Source organism: Triturus cristatus, chromosome 9 (genome assembly GCF_964204655.1).
Source record: "Triturus cristatus chromosome 9, aTriCri1.1, whole genome shotgun sequence".
In the NCBI taxonomy this organism is placed as follows: Eukaryota; Metazoa; Chordata; class Amphibia; order Caudata; family Salamandridae; genus Triturus; species Triturus cristatus.
The window spans coordinates 381,702,519-381,727,664 of NC_140592.1; the positions used below are offsets into that span (position 1 = coordinate 381,702,519).

At 43.4% G+C, this 25,146-nt stretch overlaps 1 protein-coding gene across 2 annotated transcripts in view; it reads left to right on the top strand.

Moving 5' to 3' along the window:
- Window positions 1-25,146, top strand: part of LOC146798001 (uncharacterized) — a 423,068-nt gene that overhangs the window by 157,621 nt on the left and 240,301 nt on the right. For both annotated transcript variants that reach the window (XM_085625231.1, XM_085625232.1), the window contains 2 exons: window positions 8,389-8,547; window positions 11,791-11,874. In XM_085625231.1, the coding sequence (XP_085481357.1) occupies window positions 8,389-8,547; window positions 11,791-11,874 (243 nt within the window). The remainder of the gene's footprint in view (window positions 1-8,388; window positions 8,548-11,790; window positions 11,875-25,146) is intronic.

Genomic DNA, 25,146 nt, shown 5'->3' on the forward strand with positions numbered 1-25,146 from the left:
AGTATTCTACGAAGACCTTTATGCAAAGAATAAAACGGTGGAGGAAGACAGGATTAAGAAGTATTTAGATGAATGCGATCTCCCACAGCTCTCTGCTGAGGACCAGGTTGGTCTCAATGGCCCGATTAGTACTCTAGAGATAGAGAATGCAATTAAAAATCTGAAAACAGGGAAAGCACCAGGACCTGATGGCTTTACGGCTAAATTTTACAAAACCTTCCCCTCCCTATTAGTCGAACCCCTCCTACATCTATTTCAAGAAATAAATAACTCTGGTGAGGTCAAAGGCACACTGGCTGAAGCAATAATTGCAGTACTTCCTAAAGATGGGAAAGACCCGTCGCTTCCAAAAAATTATAGGCCTATTTCACTGATTAATATAGACTGTAAGATCTTGGCTATGATACTTTCCGCTCGCCTCCAGATGGTCCTTCCCCAGTTAGTCCACCCATCTCAAGCAGGCTTCCTTAAAAACAGGTTGTCCAGTGACAATACAAGGATTTTGGCACATGTCTTAGAAAAAGCGAAACTCCTAGACACACCCACAGCAGCAATAACACTAGATGCTGAAAAAGCTTTTGACAAGGTTGACTGGTCCTTCCTTGAAGCAGTCCTACATAAATTCAATTTAGGGGAATCATTCACAAGACTGGTAATGTCCCTATATTGCTGCCCTTCAGCAAGAGTTAGAGCTGGTGGATCTTTCTCCTCCGCCTTCTGTTTAAAGCAAGGCACGAGGCAGGGATGCCCCCTGTCTCCTTCATTGTTCTTATTGGCAATTGAGCCGTTCTTATATCATATAAGAAATGATCCTCAAATAGCAGGTATTCCGTTTGGGGACTGCACTGTTAAATTAACGGCGTATGCGGACGATGTGCTTGTTCTGTCAGAGAGAGCTGATGAGCCCATACCTGCACTCATGTCTGATATTGAGGAGTTTTCCAGAGTTTCTGGGTATAAACTCAATAAAGACAAAACGGAGGTCAAACTCCTGAACAATATTGGTGATAAAGGAATCATTGGGGACTCCGGTCTTACATGGCAGCCTCAGTGCTTTAAGTATCTGGGGTTAGACTTTGATAAAGACTTGATCTCCACACTGAGAATAAATGAAGAACTGACTCTTAAAAAGATATCCACATTGCTGGAAGGGTGGTCTCCAAAATTCCTCTCCTGGTGGGGTAGAGCGGAGACGCTCAAAATGATGTCTACTCCGTTGGTTAACTATCTGGCCAGCATGCTCCCTATGACGTTTTCGAACAACTTTGCTGCTAAGGTAGGTCAACTGTTTGGTAGTTTCCTGTGGCGGGGTAAGAAAGCCAGGGTATCACTAAAGAAGCTGCAATTGGCAAAAGATAAAGGCGGCCTGGGTCTCCCCTCGTTCAGGAACTATCAGACAGCATTTCTTTGTAAACAGGGAGCTCAGTGGTTGATAAAATCCCCAATTTATACAGCAATATGGGTTAATATTGAGGAGTCGCTAGTGGATCATGCGCCTCTTGAAACCCTTCTTACTATGTACCTGTCGCATTTACCACACTCCAAATATATCATGCTAAATACTAGACGGGCTTTGCTCAGACTCGACCAAACACATAAAACGAAGTTGACATTCCCCAAGTCATCCTTTATGTCCCTGTGGAGAAATTCCCATCTCAAACATAATGGCAGTAGACTATTCTGGGAATCATGGTCCAAGAAGGGCATTAACTTGGCGAAGGATCTGTACGATGATAAAGATCCACTCCCGTTCTCGACCTTGCAACGGAAGTATGATCTTACTCCAATGGATTTTTATGACTTCTTGAAAATCAAAGCGATACTAACCGCTCGTAATTTCTCTCCATATACACCATGGTTAATATTTCATCTCCCACATCTTATGTATGCGGGCCACTTCGTTTCGAGGGTGTACAAACTATTATTGCCCTTGCCCAAGACAAATCACAAAAAGGTGGAATCGAAATGGGAGGCTGAGCCGAATCTAACAGGCATAACTTTTGACTGGGATGAGATCCACAAGATGGCCCTTACACACAAAGAATCACCCATCCTATTCCAAACAAAATACATGCTAATTAACAGAGCATTTTGGACGCCGGATAAGCTTTTCAAATGTAAATTAAGGGATTCTCCTACATGTTGGAACTGCCAGTCAGGTTCTGGTGATCTTGCACACATGCTATTCAACTGTCCTTCTCTAAGAGTATACTGGGGGAAAATATTTGACTGCATTTATCACGTGTTCAAGATAAGGCCTGTACGGGGCTTTGTATATGTAATTTTAGGGGCGCTTGACCCACAACTATCAACTGATCAAGATCGCCAGCTCTTGGATTTAATGCTAGCATTGGCATGTAAAGTGGTTCTATGCAAATGGAAAAGTGCAAGTGAGGTAAGCTTCAAAATCTGGCAGGCGTGGTTATCATTTCTGAGAGGTGCTAATAATCCGGCACTACAAGCATCTACTTAGAGCCCGTCTAATAGAAAGCTTTGGAAATCATTGGACGCATTCTCCTTTCACTATGAGCCGCCTTGAGGTATTATATTGTGGATACATTGGCCGGTGATATTTAAGAGTGCGTTTATGGTCATCCACTAGAGCCTAAATCGCCACATCCTCACATTGAGCGTTGTATATATATCTGTATATCGATGATGCAAGCAAGAGTTAATTTACTTTATATTATTTGTTCTTTGCTTTTTGCTTTTGTAATTGTTCAGCAATAACTGAATCGAATCATTTCTGTAACGGAAGACTTATTGTATTGTCTTTACTTTTGTTTTTCTACTTCAATAAAAACGACTTGAATTAAAAAAAAAAAAAAAGTAGTTTCTAAGCTTACAAGAAAAGCTGGAGGATTAGGCATTTGTAACAGCTGTGCTATTTGTATTACACTATGCGCAAATTACATTATGTGATCATTTGCTGATTCTAATATGTCCTGCTTCAATAACAATGAAACTATGCTATCTAGTTTGCACAAAGCTTGCATACAAATACTTGTTAGTCTGGCCAAAGGAGCAAGGCAACTACTCGTTGTGATGGAGTATATAACTTATAACCACAACATTCAGTTGTTTTACTCGGTCACTAAATAACGGTAACCTTCCTTTCAAATAACTACATTTCTTTTCAAATCTCATCAAATATTGACCATTTTTCCTCATTGTAATTATTTCTTGTCCTAGAGCCATCTTTAGTGTTCAAATATTATTCGAGCTGGTTGTGTCACACTAATATGAAAAGCAAATTGTTTCTAAATGAGACGTTCCCAGTGGACTAGAACAGTGTCTGGGTCAAACCTGTACTTTGATGAGGTCTGAAATACGGGAACTTGGTCACATAGGCTAGTGTGTTCTCCCACATTGGCATGGTGCAGTTTTTCCCATTGATAGTGAGGGAACACCAGCCTTAAGGCACTGGGTGGGTTAGACGTGTCAGCCTTAGGGTGGTCTTTCGGTCAATTTTTTGACTGCTTGCCTCCAATTTTGCTGAATTCCTTTTTGTTGGCCTTAGTACTCTGTGCACTTTATCACTGCTAACCAGTGCTAAAGTGCTTGTGCTCAGTCCCCTAAACAGGTTGTGATTGACATATCTACTTGGCATATCTAATTTACTTCAAAGTCCTTTGTACAATGGTATACTACATACCCAGTGCCTGTAAATGCTACCAGTGGGCCTGCAACAGTTATTGTGCCACCCACCTAAATAGCACTTTAACACTTGTCCCAGGGCTGCCATTGCAGCCTGAATGCAGTGTTACATTGCCATGTTGACTTGGCATTTAAAACCCCTTGCCAAGCCTTACACCCCTCCCCCTTTTTACATATCACTCACCCCTAAGGAAGGCCCTAGGTAGCCTGTAGGGCAGGGGGCTGTGCAGGTAAAATGTAGGAATAAAAGGCTCTTCTTCACAGTAATGTGCTACTGCTATAGGGTTCTTAATAACAAGGGCCATTGATATTTGCATTCATTGGGATAAGCCCTACTCTCCTAGAAGCAACTTAAGTTCAGTAGTAGCCCCGTTGGAATGCATTACCCTGGTAAAGAGAGCATGCACCAGAGGATGCTCCTTTAGCTTTTTATCAGCCATGATGTGAAACTCCCTTCCCCTTTCACTCAAACAAGAATAAAATCTAAAGACATGGTTGTTTAGATTGGCTGATCATAGCTGGTTCTCTTAGCATGCTTGGTTCAAACTTTGGGAGCGAGACCTCGGCCCTGGGACACTACAGTAGAAGTAACTAGGCACTCCATAAATCATTTTATTATTATTTAAGGGCTTTGTTAGCTATTACAATTTTAGGGTTGTACCAAATGGGGATTGTTAGACCTGGCCCCTTGGCGTGGGTCTCCCTTCCATTTTTTGCTGTTGCCTCATGTGTTTTTGCTGGTGTTAGATGCTGAGGGCACTGTGCCACTGCTGTTCAGTGCCACAGTGCAAGTGCTCCCTATTGTAAATTGATGTATGAATTTGTGATTCCATGATTGGTTGGTTTGGTTTACCTGTCAGACCCTAGTACAGTGCACCAGGAGTGCCTAGGGCTTGTAGATCCAAATGCTGCTGGTTGGCTTGCAGCACTGGTTGTGTCACCCACTGAAGCAGCTGGTAAAAGTGTGTCTAAGGCCTGCCATTGCAGCGCCTGCGTGCAGTCTGGTACCGTCATGCTGACTGGGGAAGTGCACCCTCTTGCCAGTCCCTAAACCTTCCCTTTTCTTCATATCAGACACCCCTATGGTAGGACCAAGGGCAGGGTGCATTGTAAGGATAAGGTAGGACATGCCCTAGTGTGTGTGGCATGTTCTAATGGCGAATTACAGCCATTTTCGTTTTTCACTATTGCAAGGTTACCTGTTATCCATAGGCCAGAATGAGCAGTTTGATTATTACATCTTATAATCCTAACTGACTCAGGGAACATGGTAGAAATTCGAATTTAGTATACCTGAACTCAGAATGATAAAATACATCTTTTGGTGAAGTTGGTTTTAACATTCTGTGTTTTAAAATACCACTTTTAGAAAGTAGGTATTTTATTGTCTAACCATTCAAACCTGCCTCTGCTAGGCTGTGTATTCCTTGTCTGGAGTTTGAGTGACAGGGCTGGGGAATTCCAGGAGACCGGGTGAGGCTGCCCAGTGGTGAATAGAGAGATCTGCATCTAGATGGGAGGGAGGAGTTGCACCTGGGACCTGGATAGGGCTGTGCCTTCCCTCCACAATGCTGGCTCCACCTCCTGTGGTGCGTCTGATGTCTCTGCCCTGCACTCTGAAAGGAAAGAAGGAGTCATATAAACAAAGTGCTCCAGGACTGACCAGAACTGGTTTGGACTAGGCAAAGGCCTCTCTGCCTTCAGAGAACAAAGGAAAACTTAGTATAAATATTGGGACCCCAACCCAAGAACTTTAGATCACTTTGGGAAACAAGAAGAAACCTTTGCTGAGGAGTGGAACCAGAAGAAACTGAGGAGAGACTATCCCTAAGCTGAAGTGCTGCTTGGGGGGTTGGCCTGCAGTGTTTGCCTGACTGCCAAAGAAAGGAGAAAGGACTTTGTGTGCATTTTCATTTAACTTGTGTAAGGATCTCCAAGGGCTTGGAAAAGATCTTGCCTCCTGCTGAAGTCTCAGGGCCAACAGACTTCAACCACCAGCTCCCCAGAGTTCTTTAGAAGTGCCTGCTGATGTTTTGGGCATTCTGAAGGACTGCGTGTCGCAAGGAGCTGGAAGCGCGACTCACGGAGAAGAAGCGTGTCACCGTTGCAGCCGCTGCATCCCAGAACAAGGGTGACGCCGCTGTAGCTGACGCATTGCACTGCATCACGAGAAGCGTCCCACAACACCGAAGAAGCATGTCGCCATGGCAGCCGCTGTAGCTGTCACATTGCACCGCATCAAGAGAAGTGTCTCGCATCGAGGAAGAAGCTTGTCGCAGCCGCTGCCGTCGCATCTTGGATGTCGCTGCTGTCGCATTGCACTGCATCAAGAAAAGCTCCTCACATCCACGGAGAAGCGTGTCGCCGTCGGAGCTGCTGCCGTCGCATCACGGGACAAGGGTGTCGCCGCTGCAGTTGCCACATGGAGCGGAAGCGTCTCGCAACGTCGGAGAAGAGTGTCGCCACCAAGGCCGCTGTCGTCGCATCACGGAACAAGGGTGTCACCGCTGCAGCTGACGCGTCGAGTCTTCTCGCAACATCGAAGAAGCGTGCCGCATCAGGAAGATCTTCACGTCTTTATTTCTTAGCACCAAACTTTCATCGCATCACCATCATTGCAACACTTTCGTTGTCCTGCATGTCACATCTAAAGGTACATTGAACTAAAAGTGTCTCATTTAAGAACTAAAGAGAACTAAGCTAAAACTACTATTTTAAGTAACAGTATTGTGGATTTTTGTTGTTTATGATCTTGTGTTAAATCTATATAAAGAATACTTATTTTTAATATACAACTGTGTGGTGTTCATCTGTAGTGTTGTCACTTGATTACTGTATGTGTTCACAAATGCTTTACCCACTGCCTCTGAGATAAGCCTGTCTGCTCGTGCCAAGCAACAAAGGGGGTGAGCAGGGGTTATTTTAGGAGTGTACCCCCTTACCCTGACTAGTGGCAAGGGTCCCTATTTGTCACAAGTACCTACCTGTGCCAACTAGAGACCCCCAAATCTAACAGGGATAATACAGATAATGGAGAATGTGAGTATACCTGAGAAATAAAAATCTTTGCAATATGACTTGAGTGATTTAGTAAGGGTTAAGACAGTAATCTGGGCTTCTGAGCAATGAGAGAAAATTTGAGGAATGAAAAAAGAGAACTTGAAGAAAGCTCAAAAGAAGGCCAGAGCAGAGAATTTGGGCAGGGTGATTTCCCTAAAGAAGTCTAAATATATTTGAGTGTAAAAGCAGAATGATATCGAGTAAAGATGGGAAAATTAATGCCCCTGTTAATTTTAAGCTTCTTGAGTTTGGACAAGGAAATGCGAGCCGGTTGCTTGTTCCATAAGCACCTGGACAGTAAATCAGTAGATCTGGAAAAAGATCTGTGGTAGCCTAAAAAGAAGCATAGACAGATAAAACTTGATAATGGGCAACATCATCATTTTAATTGTCTAATCTACCCCACCATGAAAGGTATAAAGAGGACCATAGTGCAGAAAGAGTGGTAACCTTCTATTTTGTGGCTTCAAGATTTGCGTTAATAGTCTCTCTCATGGAGGATGTATAAATAATGCCTAACCATTCAATCTTGGTGTCGGTCGCACCTCTCCTCAGGAGAGCAGAAGACTATCTCATAGCCAGCAACTGTAAATGACCACTGGAAACCCTGGGCAACAGAGTGACAACTTTTTAAAGTTGTATCAAAAAGGAGGGACAGATGGCGCTTAAAGGTCCAGCACCTGAGCCCCAAGGGGATCAAATAAACAGGCAAGGTATGCAGTTCTTAAGGAAAGAGCGAGAGAGAATAGGAAGAGGCAAGGTTGGTCTACTACCCTGACACTATGGGATCTCCAAATTTGGGAAGTAGGGTCCTCACACCCCTGGCTGGGTGTCATGCTTCATCAAAGGGCATGCTTCTCGTCAGGCTGGCGCTGCAATGCCTGACGGGCACCCTATGAGGGGCTCTTTGACGGAGTTCTTTTTATCCCAGGCCGTCTGGTGTAGTGCAGGTGTAGGGCCTTGTGCTGTACATGTGCGTGACAAGTGTGCAGAAATAGTGTGGGGAAGGCTAAAATGGGGTTCAGTGGTGCCAATTAAACCATGACAGAGGGATCACTTCTTTAATAAAATTCCTGTACTCCCTCCAGTCATTTTTTAACCGCATATTAGAACTTCACTGCAAATTACCCCCACGCACCCTCATGGCTTTATCAATAGATTTCCGAAAAAATGACCCTTCGGGGGACCCGTAGGGCACTGTAGCACCGGCCCGACTAGGAGCACCTGCCCAATGATGAAGCATGACATCCTTCAGGGTGTGTGAGGGCATCATGTTAAGGACACACTGTCCCCCACTCATAAAGTAGCAGAACGACTTTAGTTATCTCTTCTTTTCTTAGCTCTTTCTTTCCTATAGGAACTTTGACTCCAGTTTGTTTAAAGTTCTCCAGGAACCACAGTCTGCAAACTGTACTTTACAGAATAATTGGGTACTCTATATAGTACTATGATCTCTGCAAGGTACACAAATCCACGTGAGAGGCACCCAGTTTGAGGGAAATAGAAGGGAAGGGGAAATGTGTGTGTGTGTGTGTGTGTGTGTGTGTGTGTATATGTATATATATCTGAATGAGTATAGTAAAGTAAACCAAAATGATTCTCTGTCATTTTTTATACTGCCCATATATCCTTACCTTTTTCTCCTCTTGCTACACATTCCAACTTCGATAGGTCGTCTGCCAGAGTTTATCCTGCAAAAGCTACGCCCCCCACCTGATGAGGGTAGTGGATGCCACACCCCTGTAGCACCAGAAATTGGTGGCAGCGACCTGCCAGCTGGTAGTGGAGGAGGCGCTAACCGCCAGAGACGACAACGACAGAGCATGGGAGGTAAGAGCACACGTCCCAGTAGCCTTGTAAAACACAGCTTAGCATCTCCCTTTGCATGTTATGAGATGCATTTCTATTCTTCGAAGGCCTTGGAGTCACTGTCTGGGTGAAATTGCTAAAAGATCTAGGTCTTCTCTCATTCCCATCTTCCTAATGCAAATCTATCCATTCTTCACTTGCATTCATGTGTCTGATATAGTACTGTTGGTTGACTTTAATCTTGCCTAATGCATGGTTACTTTGGTCTATCATTGATACCTTCGACGTCTATTCGATACAAGTAGAATGGCTGAACATGGAACTGTTAGGTTGCATTTTGCAACACTAACAAACATATATATAGGTCTGTAAAGCCCAGAAGCTCTTGCCCTCCCAATAGCTGGTGGTGCAAGTTGGAGATCCAGATGCTTTCAAAGTGTAACGATAAAAGGCTCAAGAAGGCAATTCATCTAGGCAAGTCTACATATTCCCAGGACAAGACTGCACATTTACTTCTCTTAAAGTGCTTTCGTAATTTAGTGAGGTGGTCCCAGGGCTCACCTCCCCATCATGACAATCCCTACAACATACCTCCATCAAATATCTCTTTTCTATCTTTCCTGGCTGAAATTCCATGCTGAGCCAACTCGTGTAAACCCATCCCAACATGTGACTCGCTTTCATTGCCCTATAGAACTTATTAGGCTCCTTCCTATTTTAAACCTACTATCCCCTATAAAGTATTCTAAAACAACCAACTTCGAAATTCCTATTGAAACCTCGTTTCCCACTAGCTCTCTCGTTCACTCCTTGTACAACACCTTGTTTAAAGCACTTGCAAAATGTGTTCCAACAGGAGGGTAGCAGGCTATTGGCCACTGCAATTCCACTTCAGCCTTTTTGTCCTCTCCAGACTGAAGAAATGATGGCCATTTTGTATTAGATCATAAATGACAACACAGCTTCATTTTGGAAAATCCATCAGGTCAAGTCTGATAAAGGAAGAAGCAGGGCACCAGCTTATTTTTTTTTTTTTTAAGAAAAGCAAATTATGGGAGCCAAAATAGATTTGCCATTTACAGAAGCCAGGTTTCCCAATTCTTTTCTGATGAGAGATGAAGCCTGATCCCATGTTATATCATCCGTGTCCTCAGAGTCCCAGTTTTGACCCTTCGTTTTTTAGGTCTCGCCTGAGCCAGCGCTTTAGCGAGAGCTATAGAAAGCGGGATTTGGAAGTGCAAACGAGTGCTTTTCAGGCCGCCAACTACAGTGCATGTGCGCCGGGCGCGCGCACCATTTGGCGGCCTGCTGAGCACTTTCGGGGCCGCTTTGATGTTCTCAGTGAGCCGCGCGGCCACTGAGAACATCAAAGCGGCCCCGAAAGTGCTCACCATATGCCAGCCGTATGCATTCACACACTTCTCCATCCATGCAGTGCATTCGGCAGCGTTTGCTTACTCCTGTATGTCCCAATGACAAGCTCTGCTGGAGCTTATGACCCACTAACATGCACTGTGAGAAACTCGCCCTGTCTTCAGCCTCAACTCTAGAGCTCCCAAGCATGACAAACTTCACGCCACTTCAGCTGAGCGCACAGTTAGAGCAGAAAAACCGTCCACTGTTTTTGGATGGAATTCACAGTTGCGTAACAGTTAACAGAAAGCTGTAACTTTTTGGGTGAAATTCGCAGCAATCGTGTAACTGCTCACAAAATACAGTAACGGTTTCTAGAAAAGTATATCCGTTGGTGGCTGGAACTAAAAGATCAACTTGAATTCAATGCTCTAGAATATCTGTAAAATGTACAAATTACACACACCGTTATAACCCCAACCCCCCCCCCCCCCACCACCTGACTCACACTGATACCTATCTACAGGTGACCCAGATCCCTGTACGTGCTATTGCATAATATGCTGGGTGAAAAGGGCGAAAAGAGAACAGAAAACCCAACGTTCAGGAAAAGCTAATGCTCTTGGGAAATTGTAAACGGAAGCTACCTCGAAGACATGCGTTAACGATTTGTACAGCCTTTTAACGATCTTTTCCCCTGTAAAGCTATGGAAGAAGATAGGACCCGACAGAGCCGAGTTTCCGCGTATTCTTTAACTACTGCCACGGAGGGACCTGCCCCACCCAAAGCCCTGTTTGCGGTTTCGTTTTTCATGGTGGTTACAGTGTGAAGCAAACGGAAAATAAACTGGAGCCTGTAAACCTCTAACCGTCTACAGACGAGTTCGTAGTGCGGTTCAGGTTCTGCATGGATTGGCAAATGGTGCTCTTATCGCATTGGCGGCCCAGAGCTGCTGACTGAGTGAGAGGGGAAACCAGGTTAGAGTCTCTCCATTCGCTTACATCCTGTGATTCTGGGCAAATCACTTCATTATCCCTTACCCACAAAATATGAATGTGCGTCCTTGTGTAATGAAACTTGTGCTTGTGCGCTCCAGTACCTTCGGGGCAAATTTGCGCTAAATAAAACTTTCAAAAAAGCAATTTGCCCAAGATCACAATGCAGTAAAGTGAGGAGACCAGAATTGGAATTCGGTTTGCCCATCAGACACTGCCATGTTGTACAGTAGTGTACTATGTGTACTAACCTCAGAAAGGAGACACGTAGCCCTACCACTCGGTATCCTTAGTAATCAAGAAGATATTTGGGACTATACCTGGGTTTTCCGTCAGGTTGCAGCCAAACGCTGGTTGGAAAGGGCCGTGTGCACGTGTAAAATCTGAGTTCCGTGAAGTGAAATGCTAATTAAAGTTGGTGTTCAAAGTCGTAAACCTTTTGATAAATCACATTAGTGAAATATGTGAAGGTTAATTAAACCACATATGTATTTAAAGTACTTGAATTTCGGGGATACCCATGTATAAAACCTCATCATTATTGTTATAACTGTCAACATCATTGCATATTAAAACAAGCATTTGCAATGCAATAGGTCTTGCATTTACGCGAGTTCGAGCTATTGGCATTGTAAACGACAATGCCTTTTATTTATATTTTGGTTTATAAAACAAATAAAAAGGCATTGTCATGTACAATGCCAATAGCTTAAACTCGCGTAAATGCGAGAACTATTGCATTGCAAATGCTTGTTAAATATGCTTTGTGGTCTGCCCTGTACCTGCATATTGTGAGAGTGGCTAGAATCTGCGCAGATACAGTGATGGTTGCCCATATCATGCAAGTGTTTCTTTCTCTCTAACCTTCAGTTTCTCTCTTCAAGTCTGTGCTTACTATTTTTTTCACTATCAAAGTCAAAGAATTTGTCAATGGAGCACTGAACAAGTTGAAAGCTGGGCGCACACCTACCAACACCACGTTGCCGGATCGCAAGCCAGGTACTTTCATTTTCTGACTATTTCTTCGTTTTTCGGTTTCTCATAGATCTGATGGAAAAAGCAAATTATGAGCCAGATCTGCAAATGGGGATTAGTATGTAATAACTTGAATAGTACATTTGATTCTGTCTGTTGCTCTCTGTTCCAAGTAGAGGCCCCTGCAGACGAGACAAATGCTTTGGGGCAAAGGAGGGGTCTAATCCTGCCTCTACCAGTAACCAGGTATCCCATTGCTCATGTTATGCAACCACTTCTGTCTTGCATTAGAGGAGAATACGAAAATGTGCAGCACTGCTGAAGTGAATGATTGCTATGATTGATGAAATTTAATGCATGTTTCGGTAGAGACGCGTTGTCTACTGGAGTCTCAGCCGATGCTAAGTTAAGGACACTTGTAGACCACTACTTAATACTCCACTAGATTGCGATAAAAAAGACCTTGTTTCCAGGAGCGGTTCCTTCGCAATAGAGAAGGAGCGTTGCCTCACTGGCTCAGAGCCAGCAGATGAAAAACAAAACTATGTTCTATCATCATTTTATTTTTTACCTGCTGGCTGAGCTAGCCTGTGTAGGAAGGGGCAGGGCTGAGCTGGGGCATGGGAGGAGGAGTGCTATGCGCACTTCTAAGTGCGCATGTGTGTTTGGCTAGCCGACTCAGGCCGGCCAAACACCCATGCGCACTTGGGTTTCTCCAACCTGGCTGTGTTGAACAGCCGGGTTGGAGAAATAGCACAGACTCCCTGTCCTGAGTGGAGCGTCAAAGCAGCCTGCTTAGGCCAATCCACGCGCTGCTCTCATGCTTTGAGAGCAGCATGGGGATTGCACAAGGAGTCTGATGCTGCCTAAGTGCCTGCTGGGACAAGGAAGAAGACCACAAGGCACGAAGTGGGAGGCAGGCAGCAGCTTTTAAGTACGTATTTTAAAATGTATTATTATATTTCGCTCCCCCTCCACCCACCTCACCACATTTTGTATGTGGCAGCCACCACTGCTTGTTTCCCAAATAGGAAATTCTCATTGTGCCCGGTGCTTGGTAATTCTTGTACCCTTTCATTCGAGTTGTGGTTAGAGGTCTGTGCCCCTTAATCAGATTAAATGAAAGGAATAATTTCCAAGACTCGCTACGAGACCAAGAGAGGGAATACGTTTTACGCATGAACACTGTGATACAAGGACTCAATAAGGACGCAGAAATGCCCTACTGGCTCTATTGAATCAGTCTGTCTTCTCTGTACTAGTGCATGTAGTATACAATATCACCAGCCTATTATATTATTCTGTGAGATTTACTAATTTAACCTAGATACAGCATATGACACTTCTATCTAATTCTACCTTTAATGCCAAGAAACAACCTTGTTTTGATATGTTGGAGCATAGCAATTCACCTCTGTTTTTGACCATACCTCTACTACTCCTTTTCAAGGCACTTACATATTCCATCATTAGAGCAGGCTTTTGAAACATTCACTTATGGGTTCTGTTCTTCTTTCGCGCTTCTTCTTTCGATGTTATTAGGCTTTCCCTTGAGAGCTCCCTCCCCAGGACATCATGCATAAACCAGATGAGTAGGAGTAGAGCTTTTTTCAAAGAAATGACTCTTTAATTGGATTAATCTATGCTTCAGGTCATTCGCTGAAAATACATTTTCTTTTTCCATTTTTTCTTTCTTCTCTTATTTCACGTTTTGTCCTTTGCCTAATCTAACGGTTTGTTTTTTATTTTAAACTACATGCCTTTGTTTTTTCCTTTGGCTGTTTACATCCAGCTCTAATTCCTCAATTACCTGTCCTTACCGGTTCGAACCCCATTGAGTAACTCTTCCATGTCACCCCTGATGTCATCAATCGGATGACACCAGACGCTGTCTTACGTTAGGTTGAAGGTCATTTATTCAAGTGCGGCCTGGTTCGGAACACTTTTGTTCCCGAGAACGCAGAGACCACGTTTCTTGTATCACCTTTGTCCTTTAACAGCTCATTACTAGTTTTGCATGTCGCTTACTTGTCACCTTCAGCCCCAATGTATCGTCTGAACGTGACCTTTTACAACCATTTGCCGTTGTAACTTTCAGCCACAGCAGTTTAGCACGTGTACATGACCCTCGGAGCACTGATTAGTAATGTATAATATAGTCAGGGCTTATGCACATATGACATTGCGTGCCTAAAACATTTTATGTATGTAAATGGGAAATGTTGTATATATACTATGCTGTACTGGATTCCAGACAACGTGCGATATCTCTTAATTATCCCCAACAGTGGGCCCAGCACAGCATATAAATGGAATAAGGCACTAGACCGCATGTGTATATGTACAAAATTTCCCATTTACATGCATAAAATGTTTTAGGCACGCAGTGTCATAAGTGCATATGTCTTTACTGCATTTAAATTGAGTAACTAAGAATGGGGTTTATTCAGAAGTATCCGAGATATGCCATAAGCACGTAAGAAATTAAACGCAGGCACCTTCTCACCGATAATATCTACGAATGAGTTATCTGGAGCTGTATATATATATATATATATATATATATTTTTTAATTCTAAAAAAATGTAATTAGCACTTTGTTTTTGTATTAAGTGTCATTGCAAGTACTTACTTTGCACACTTATAAATGTCCGCCAAAAAGATGCTGCAAACATGTTAAAAAAACATGTTAACTACAGTCTCTTTTGTGACTATTAAGGCAATTATCACCTTTTGATTTCAATGTTTATAATGAATTGTAATCTAATACAAGACGGTTGGACACCGGAGGGTCAGAGGGAGCAAGTTTAGAGACCGCGCAGGATTAATTCCCCCACCAAAGTACTTATAACACAGAAAAATCCTGAGGTCTAATGGTAAAGAGAAAAGGTGGTATGTAGGGTGAGGAGGAGAGGCCTAATGTACGTGGTGGAAGGGAAAAAACTCCGAAACCATGGTCATACAATCACCCTGGGTAACTAACCCCATCACATGGGATTTTCATCCCAAAGAAAATCTCAAAATCTCAAGGGGCAGCAGAGCCCTCAGCGAGAAGTGAGAGCTTTATGCTGTTGGTATTATGCACCGAGAAAGGGAATGAATCCACAAATGTACGTGAAGTGAGTGGGGGTTGCAGTGCTGGTGTAATAGTAGTGTAAAAAGAGTGTATTAAAACTAGTGACGGGACGGCCAGGAGACCTCTGTTGAACAATGCCGTACCGTTGCTAGATTAAAAGGAGTGGAGGCAACACTAATCCGGTTTGATCAGTGAAGCAACAGATCTCGTATGTTGCTTCACTGATCAAACCGGATTAGTGTTGCCTCCACTCCTTTTAATCTAGCAACGGTACGGCATTGTTCAACAGAGGTCTCCTGGCCGTCCCGTCACTAGTTTTAATACACTCTTTTTACACTACTATTACACCAGCACTGCAACCCCCACTCACTTCACGTACATTTGTGGATTCATTCCCTTTCTCGGTGCATAATACCAACAGCATAAAGCTCTCACTTCTCGCTGAGGGCTCTGCTGCCCCTTGAGATTTTGAGATTTTCTTTGGGATGAAAATCCCATGTGATGGGGTTAGTTACCCAGGGTGATTGTATGACCATGGTTTCGGAGTTTTTTCCCTTCCACCACGTACATTAGGCCTCTCCTCCTCACCCTACATACCACCTTTTCTCTTTACCATTAGACATCAGGATTTTTCTGTGTTATAAATATAATGAATTGTAAACTGAATTCTTAGTACCTCCGCAACCGTGTACTTATAACGAGCAATATACTATGCCAATATATAATTTTGCACATTACAAAATGTCCGACTAGTAACCTCACAGGAAGAGGTGTTTATTTCTGTAGTCCTTTGTCAGTTACCACCCAATGTGTGTTTTCACTTTACTTTATTTAAAGCACGTCTAGTTTGCAATAATGTTTGTGTGATCAAGACAGCATTTTTGTCGAAACGTGTAACGAATAAAAGCTACCTGCGTGCTACTGAGGACTTTGAGAGTGTGTTTTACATGGAAACTTTTGGATGTTTATTAATTGCCAGTTCGGGGCTTACTGGCGTCACGCACCACCTAACAACGGGCTTGGTCCCAAAATGACCAGTCTTTGTGGAATATATATATATATATATATATATATATATCTGAAAAAACCATAGGTTTCAGGGGCGTTATAGTTAGCTGGACTTTTCACCATTGAAATTCCCCCGTTATAGTTAGTTCAGCTAACTATAACTCGCGCGCCCGCAATGCACTGCTGATGGCGTCACATATTACATCACTCATGACATGGTCAGTGACGTCACTCATGACATCACTGATGACATCTCAAATGACATCACTGATGATATCATCCTTGTGATAGAGTGGCAGACCTCCTCTCCCCCTAATATAACCTTTGATACACACATTCAAAAATAGAAACTAAAATTTTCAAAACAATGGACATACCAATATCAGTTACAACAACCTATTCAGTAATTCTAAGATCCACATACACATCCACTCATTCACCAACAGTCCTATACAGTCACTCATACATGTACTCACTCATCATATGTACTCATACACCTATACATCCTGTTACACAACGCCACTCATCCATAGTTACTCACACACATAGTCACTCATGCTAATAAAGAATCAAACATCCATTTACTTGCATATACAGTTATACACACACCACCCCACTTACTTATACAGAAACTTACACATACTTAGTCTTTTAAACAATCACTTATAGAAACACATACTTATTCATACAGGAACTCTTTCAATCTCTCACTCTCACATATACTCACTTATATACACCAATAGTCACATATACTAGTTTAAAACATATGTAGTTACTCATAAAGATACTATTGAGACAGTCATTCACTCACTAACACACCCATGCACACACTCATCCACCAATACAGTCCTGCACACATGCTGTCTTCAACACATACAAACAGTGAGTCACTCATTCATGCACTTATGCACTACGTAATACCCCCACCGAACCATACAGACACTCAGACACTCATTCTGATACTCAAAAAAACAACTAATAACCTATATAGACACTCATGTAGCTACTCACCAACCCATGCAGCCACTTATACACAAAGTGAGAGACTGATACAGATATTTACATATTTAAACATTACTCACTAAGCCATGTATTCACTAAGATACACTTAATCAGTCAGTTATACAATCTATTTTTCAAAAACAAATCATCCATTTAGACACTTATATACCCATTTATTCTTCCATCGACCTTGAGATATACATATATAACACATGTAATTTTAAGAAAAACACACATTCACTGGATGATGTCATCAATGATGGCATCAGTGATGTCATGAGTGATGTCACTGACCATGTCATGAGTGATGTAATATGTGACGTCATCAGCAGTGCATTGCGGGCGCGTGAGTTATAGTTAGCTGAACTAACTATAACGGGGGAATATCCATGGTTTTGTACGAGTGAAAAGTCCAGCTAACTATAACGCCCCTGAAACCTATGGTTTTTTCAGTGAATTTCTAAGGTTTTTTTAAATGCTATTTTCTAACTATGGCTACAGAGATAGGACATGTGAAGAAAGAAGAAAAAACGCACAGAAAGAAAAAAAAGAAATGCAGAAAGAAGCAACAGAAGTCCTCAAAGACGAAGAAAAGTGCAGGAAGAAGGATAACGTGCAGAAAGAACAAACAGAAGAACAGAAAGAAGCCTTGTTGCAAAATCATCCTGTACCCTCAACTTTTTCAGATGGATACTGGTGGTAACTGAGTCTGACTAACCAGTCCTAGAGCCAGTGCTATGTAAAAAGACACTCAGAATACAGTGAAAACACCTACATACACTAGGTAACACTATGCGTTGGGGTCCCCCTGTGATCAGCATGACCTCCTCTGTAAGCCCCTAGTATATAATAGGGCAGGTGATTAAAACTACCTCTTAAAACGCGCCACAGGGCGTGTTTGCACACGTCACCTCAGGCCCCGTCCCCTCACTTCCCCACTGTGTAAACGCGCCCTGTGGCCATTTTAAGTTAGGAGATCAAGTCCCCTTGAATCCTGAGGGTCCCTAGGGTCCAACTAGACCACTAGGTACCTCCAGTAAGCGCCACAGATCTGCATTGCAGAGAGGTGTAAAAAGGGGCACGGCCTGCACCACCTCTCTGCAACCTAGAGCCGTGGCGCTTACTGGAAGCCCCTGGTGGGCTAGTTGGCCCCCAGGGTCCCTCCGGATTGAAAGGGAATTATTTCCCCAACTTAAAACGTGCCACAGGGCGTGTTTGCACATGTCACCTCAGGCCCCGTCCCCTCCCTTCACCACTGTGTAAACGCGCCCTGTGGCCGTTCTAAGTTGAGAGATTAAGTCCCCTTGAATCCTAAGTGTCCCTAGGGTCAAACTAGCCCACTAAGTACCTCCAGTAAGCGCCACAGAGCTGCTTTGCATAGAGGTGTAAAAAGGGGCATGGTCTCAGAACACCTGTCTGCCACACAGCTCCCTGGCGCATACTGGAGATACCTGTTGGGCTAGTTGGCCCTCAGGGACCCTCATTATTGAAGGGGAATTAATTCCCCAACTTACAACTGGCCAGGGGGTGCATTTGCAGAGTGCTGCTAGGAGGGGGCGTGGCCTCCGGCGCAATGCCAGTCTTTTATTTATTTTTTTAAGAAGGAGGGCTGTGTGGCCCCCCTTCTTTTTCTAATTTACTGGCTCTGGGGACCCCATCCCCCAGGGCCTGCACCCTTATTTTTTGTTTAAAAAAAAAAAAATTTGGCCCTCCCAAGGCCTTAATCGGCCCCGGGGACCCCATCCCCCGGGTCAAGGCCTTTTTTTTTTTTTATTATTTAGGTGGGGGCTGCGTTGCCCCCCTCCTCAAGCCACTTATGGCCCGGGGACGCCATCCCCTGGGGCCGGCCTTTGTTTTTTATTATTTAAAAAAAATATATATTTTTAGAAACACTTAGGTACATACGGTTTGTCCAGCATGTCCTATCACCATGACGATTTGCGTGATAATCATTAAAAGGCAACTATGCATAGAATGAATCCACATGGAATGTATTTACACCGCTAGTGAAGCTCTGACGTGTCTGAGGCCCTACCGTGCCTGATCCCGGCGCCCCCGCCGGTGGGTACTCTCCAAGTAGACACCCTTGTCGTTTATTTATACAAACATGGGTAGCTATTGACGGGCACATTTAATATACACGCACACCAAGCCATTCAAAAAGGATTCCACAAAAATTCGACCAAACTATGCAAGAAACCCCCCTCACGGTTAATAAAACACACATCCACCGCCGGCTGTGTAATACTTTTTATTTTACTCTCTGGAAAGGAGACGAACCTCACTTGAGTCACAGTGTGCTCCTGGCTGAGCCCAATGCTGTGTTACACCCACCAGTGCCCGCCGAGTGCCTCACACCTCTGTGTTGTATTCCACCAGCTAGTGCGTATGCTATGACACTCTCTAGCCCATGTGCACTGTAACATCACCCTGTGAATATGTCGTGCCACACTTGCCTTCGCACGGGTTATATTGCCCCATCTAACGTGCCTTCCTCGATGCCTATGTTATAACGCACAGCGCTATGCCATACATATTACAATCTGGGATCCATATCTTTGTCACAGTGCATATGCAACGTTACACTCCCCAGCACATATTTTATATTACAATTTTAGAGACTAGTTAGGTTACACAACACTGCCCTGTGCATATTACACTCCAAGGCGCATATCGCATAGCACGAGCTAGTGCCTGTGCTATCTCGCGCTCTCCAATGAATCTGTCATTGCGCACAATGTATTGCATATTCTATTTCACGCCCAGGTTCATCTTGTATCACACTTTTTGGTGCATAGTTTATACCATATACTATATCTAGTTTACATTTTCAATCGTGCTCTCAGGACTATGTTCTATATAACACTGCGTCAACCTACCCTTTTCACGGACATTACATTTTGCGATGGGGGGTGGAGGGTCAGGGGGTGTTTCTGCCAAGTGAGCCCGGAGTCACAGTCACAAACGTCCTCTTCTTCCTGAATAAAAGTGAGATTATGCTGCATACTTGTTCATATTTTAAGTAGTTCGCACAGACACACATTTTAAAAACAATAAAGTTCCTAATACCCACCTTCTCTGAACAGTTAGCTTGCTGCCCCATCCACCTCCTCCCTATCCTCTGCTATCTGAATCCATGGACTAGCCTCCTCCCTCCTGCCATGCATGGTCTGATGTGCTGCCACTGCCCTCCATTTAGCATGATGTACCAGTCCACTCCTCCTGCCCTCCATTGCCCAATTCTATGGCCCATCATTGACCTCCTGCTTAGCCTCTGTGCTTAGCTTGCTGCCCCTATTCTCCTTCCCCCCGATGTCTTTGTGCATGCCCCTGCTCCATCCTTTTTGCCCACCATGTTCCATGGACATGCCACTCCTATCTACTCTGAGTGTTCTGTTGAGCTGCCACTTCCCTCCCACCTGCCTAGCATTGTCAGATGACTGTAACCTGTCCCTGCCACCTCCACCCTGCCTGTCCACATGCCATGCCCCTATCCCCTTCCTCCTGTCCTCCATGGTCCATTTTACTGCCACACCCTTCTGCCCTCCCTGGTCTGTTGTGCTGCAACTGCTCCTCCTGCCTGCCCCGTGCGCTCTGTTGTGAGGCCCCTTCCCCTGAACTCTCTTGTCTGTACCCAGGTCCTGACCCTCCCTTCTATCCTCCATGGTCCTTTGTGCATGCCCCTGCACCCTCCGTCTTGCCCATCATAGCCATTGTGCTGCCACTAACCCTCCTGCTTGCCATGCATGGTCTTCTGTGCTGCCATGGCCCCTCCCACCTTCCCTGTGTGGTCAGCTAGCTGCCCCTGCCCCCTCCCACCTTCCCTCCATGGTCTGTGTGTATGACATCATAGTCTCATTGTTGCTCTCCATGGTGTGTCTTGTTTCTAGTGCCCATACTGCCTGACCTCCATGGTCATCTTGCTGCTCCTGCCCTGCCCCAGCCCTCTTTTTCCATGTGCAGACCCCCTATTCCCTCCCTCCTGGCTTGCCTGTTCTATTGTAATGCCCCTGATCCGTCCCTCCTGCCCTTTATGGTCTGTTATGCTGCAGCTTTCTCTCCTGTCTGTCCATTATGGTCAGCTAGCTACCATTGCCTCTTTCCCCTCTGTTCTCTGTTGTCCATGTGCATGGTCCTGTCCCCTCCCTATTGCTTTCCATGGATTGTTGTGCTGCACTCCCTGATGCCTGCCCTGTAGGGTCAGTTTGGTGCACCTCTCCATGTCCCTCCTGTCCTCGGTTATACGAGTCCATGTCCCTACCCCAATTCCTCCTGCCTACCATGATCCAATGTACCATACTTGCAAACATTTTGAACTTGGTAAGAGGGAGATTTTGAAAAAAAACTGGGGTATTGATTTTCCCCTTTGAGTTATATTAAAAAAGAGGAGATTGTAGACAGGAGACAGATCAAGTAAAGCCCATTTGAGCTTAAAAACATTGGACGTTTCCTGGCTGAAACGGGTCTGTTGGCATGTATGGTTGTACTACCACTTCCTCTTCCTTCTGCCCACAATGGTCTATTATATTGCCACAGCCTCTCTTGCCAGTCCTGTATTGTTGGTTTGTTGCCCCTGCCCCCCTTTCCACTGCCCTCCATAGTCTGTTGTGCTGCCACTGCCCTTCCTGCCTGCCCAGTGTGGTCAATTTGTTGCCTCTGCACTCTCCTACCTGCCTTCAATTTTCAGAGTCCGTGCCCCTGGCCTCTGCCTCTCAACAGTATCCCAATGAACAACTAGATTGCTAACATTCTATATTTATTACAAAAGTGTGCAACGCCTGACGTCATCTTGATGTAATCAAAACTGTAATACCTAGAGTATTTCCTTTAGAAATTACATATATGAGAAGGTCTTATTTGCATCAAAATTATGGTTAGTGCTCTAAAAAACTAAAATGAGGACATATTTTCTGAGTTTTCAAATAGCGACAAAGAACTTTTAAATTATTTGTAATCTTTGTTTTTTTATCGGGTTGACCACTTGATTAAATGTTGCACCTAGGGGAGAGGATGTGGTGTTACTTCCAGAGCTGCAGACTTTGCAACTGGGGAACCAGGTTGGAGTTTCTGCTTCAGCTCAACATTCTGTGATTCTGGTCAAATCACTTAATCTCCCCATGTCTACAACCAGAATGAATTTGATCTTGTGTGATGTAACCAATGCTCATGTAAAGCACTCCAATACCTGACAAGTCTGCACTATATAAAACTGCAAATACACAAAAAATAAGTGTTTTGCACACTTATGTCATTGGGCTACATGTGGGCTACATCTGGGTAATATTTGTGCTGCATTTGGGCTCTTTTGTCTCGGGTGGCCATCTTGGGAGATTTATTTGTTATGAAGTTTCCTAATTTCCTCATTTACTGCAGTCTCCTCAGTAGGAAATGCTTTCAGTTTTTTACTTTGATTCCACCAAGAAGGTATTCAGATATGTCACACATTTGCCATAAACTCTGAATGTTAGCACTCCAGTTGCTCATTAGATCACTGTAGTAAAGCTACTGCTCACCACGGAAGTCTGCTGCTGGTATTAAAAGTGTATGTTTCAGTCTGCATGTCAGAATATTTTTATGAAATAGAAGAGAATTTGAGAAGTCAAAATGTGCCCTAATTTTTCTTTCTGCAGAACTATTCATAATTTCTATGGGAAAATGAACCCCCTCATTTTGTTCCATTGTAAATTAAATGTTTTAAGTGTTACCACTTTATTCCAATCAAGATGGCGTCAGGTGTGCCATACTTTTGTCATAAGTAAGACTGTTAGCGCTCTAGTTGTTCGTTAGAACACTCTGGGACATTCTGTCATTGGGCTATACTTGGGCTACATCTCGGTGATATTTGGGCTACATTTGGGCTCTTTTGTCTCTGGTGGCCATCTTGGGAGATTTATTTGTTATGAAGTTTCCTAATTTCCTCATTTACTGCAGTCTCCTCAGTAGGAAATACTTTCAGTTTTTTAGTTTGGTTCCATCAAGAAGGCATTCAGATGTGTCGCACATTTGCCATAAATTCTGAATGTTAGCACTCTAGTTGCTCATTAGATCACTGTAGTAAAGCTACTGCTCACCAGGGAAGTCTGCTGCTGGTATTGAAAGTGCATGTTTCAGTCTGCATGTCAGAATTTTTTAATGAAATTGAATTAAATAGAAGAGGATTTGAGAAGTCACTCAAAATGTGCCCTAATTTTTCTTTCTGCAGCACTAATCATACTTTCTATGGCAAAATGAACCCCCTCATTTTGTTCCTTTTTAAATTAAATGTTTTAAGAGTTACCACTTTATTCCAACCAAGATGGCTTCAGGTGTGCCATACTTTTGTCATAAGTAGGACTGTTAGCGCTCTAGTTGTTCTTTAGAACACTCTGGGAAGATGCAGTAGTCTGCCCTTGTTGGATGTACATGTTTTACTTAGAATGTCAGACTTCATTCTCACATGACTGAGAAAGATAATGTGAATTTACAGAAATTATGCTCGCAGTTTAGCTTATAGATCACCTTCCAAACCTCTCTGGGAAAAGCATGAGAAAATAGTTTTCTCGCAAACATGATTCATGATATCACAGCAGAAGGCTTTTTCACATGGTAAAATCACCTTAGAACACACCACAATTCCTAAAATGAGTATGGCATCATCAACAAATGATTTATAATGTAACTAAAGTCTTAACCTTCTATTAATTGCAATGCTTTTTAATGAGGTGCCATCATGTATATTGGTCCCAAGATGGCTGCCAACACTTCTTGGATGAAGTACTGACAGCCAATCAGATCTCACGATGAGATGTGTGGTTAGGCTCCGCCCAGATATATCTATCTTTTTATCTCTAATTTTCTCAGGAACTACTGAACGGATTTACACCATTTAAGCAAAAGGCATGAGTCTGAACTGAGGACTGCCTCTTTGCCAAATTTGGTGTAATTCCGTTCAGCAGTTCGGGCTGTAGCTGCGTCAACAGATCCTATGGGAAAATGCATGGGGAAAACGCGTTTTCGGACCCCCCCTTTTTTTCTCGGCCCCCGCTTGACGAATCACCGTGAAATTTTTTGGATACGAGCGGACCGGAGCTGGCCAAAAGTTTGGAAAATTTCGCGAAGATTCGTCAATCGGCGCCAACGTTATTCCAAATAGAATGTTGCCGATTTCCTATGGAAAATAGGTCCTAACTAGAACTACCTACTGGCGACTGCCCGTAGGTATTATTTATATATATATATATATATATATATATATATATATATATATATATATTTCACTGAAAAAACCAGAGGTTTCACACACACGTTATAGTTAGCTGGACATTTTACTCGTAAAAAACCAATGAAATTCCCCTGTTATAGTTAGTTCAGCTAACTATAACTCGCGCGCCCGCAATCCACTGCTGATGACGTCACATATTACATCACTCATGACATGGTCAGTGACCTCACTGATGACATCACTGATGACATCTCAAATGACATCACTGATGACATCTCAAATGACATCATCCAGTGAGTATGTGTTTTTGAAAAATTTCAATATGTTTAATATATATAGGGAAAGGCCTGTTTAAGAATGAGTGGGTGTACAAGTGTGTAAATGGATGATTTTCTGTGGTGCATAACATGATTCTTTAAGTTAGTCATTAAATGTATCTTACTGCAGACTAGTGACTAAACTGTGTAAATGTGTGTATGTGTCTGTATGTTGGTGTATAAGTGGCTGCATGGTTTTGAGAACAGCTATGAGTCTCTATATGGGTAATTGATTGGTTGTCTAAGTATCTGTATGGGTTCATGAGTGTTTGTGTGGGTAGGGTGTGTGTCACTCTATGCATAGATGTGTGAGTGGGTGATTCTATTGGTGCATGGTTTTAAGACTGCATCTGTGATCAACTGTATGGTTGGGTGAGTGTATGTATGGGTGTGTTAGGGATTGAATGTATATCTCAGTGGTACATTTGTGACTAACTACATATGTGAAAGGCAGTATATATGCGTGTAAGAGTATATAAGTGGGTAGATGTGAGAGTGTGTGATTGTGAGAGTGGCTGTATGGATGAGTGTGTGCTTGTATCAATGATTCTATAAGAGCGTAAGAATGTGATACTATTTTTATGAGTAAGTGAACTTGAGTCTGTTTCACTGCCTAGGTGAGTAAATTGAAGTGTGATTATTTGCATGACTGACTAGGTGTAAGAGTACCTCTATGGATGATTGGTGGTGTG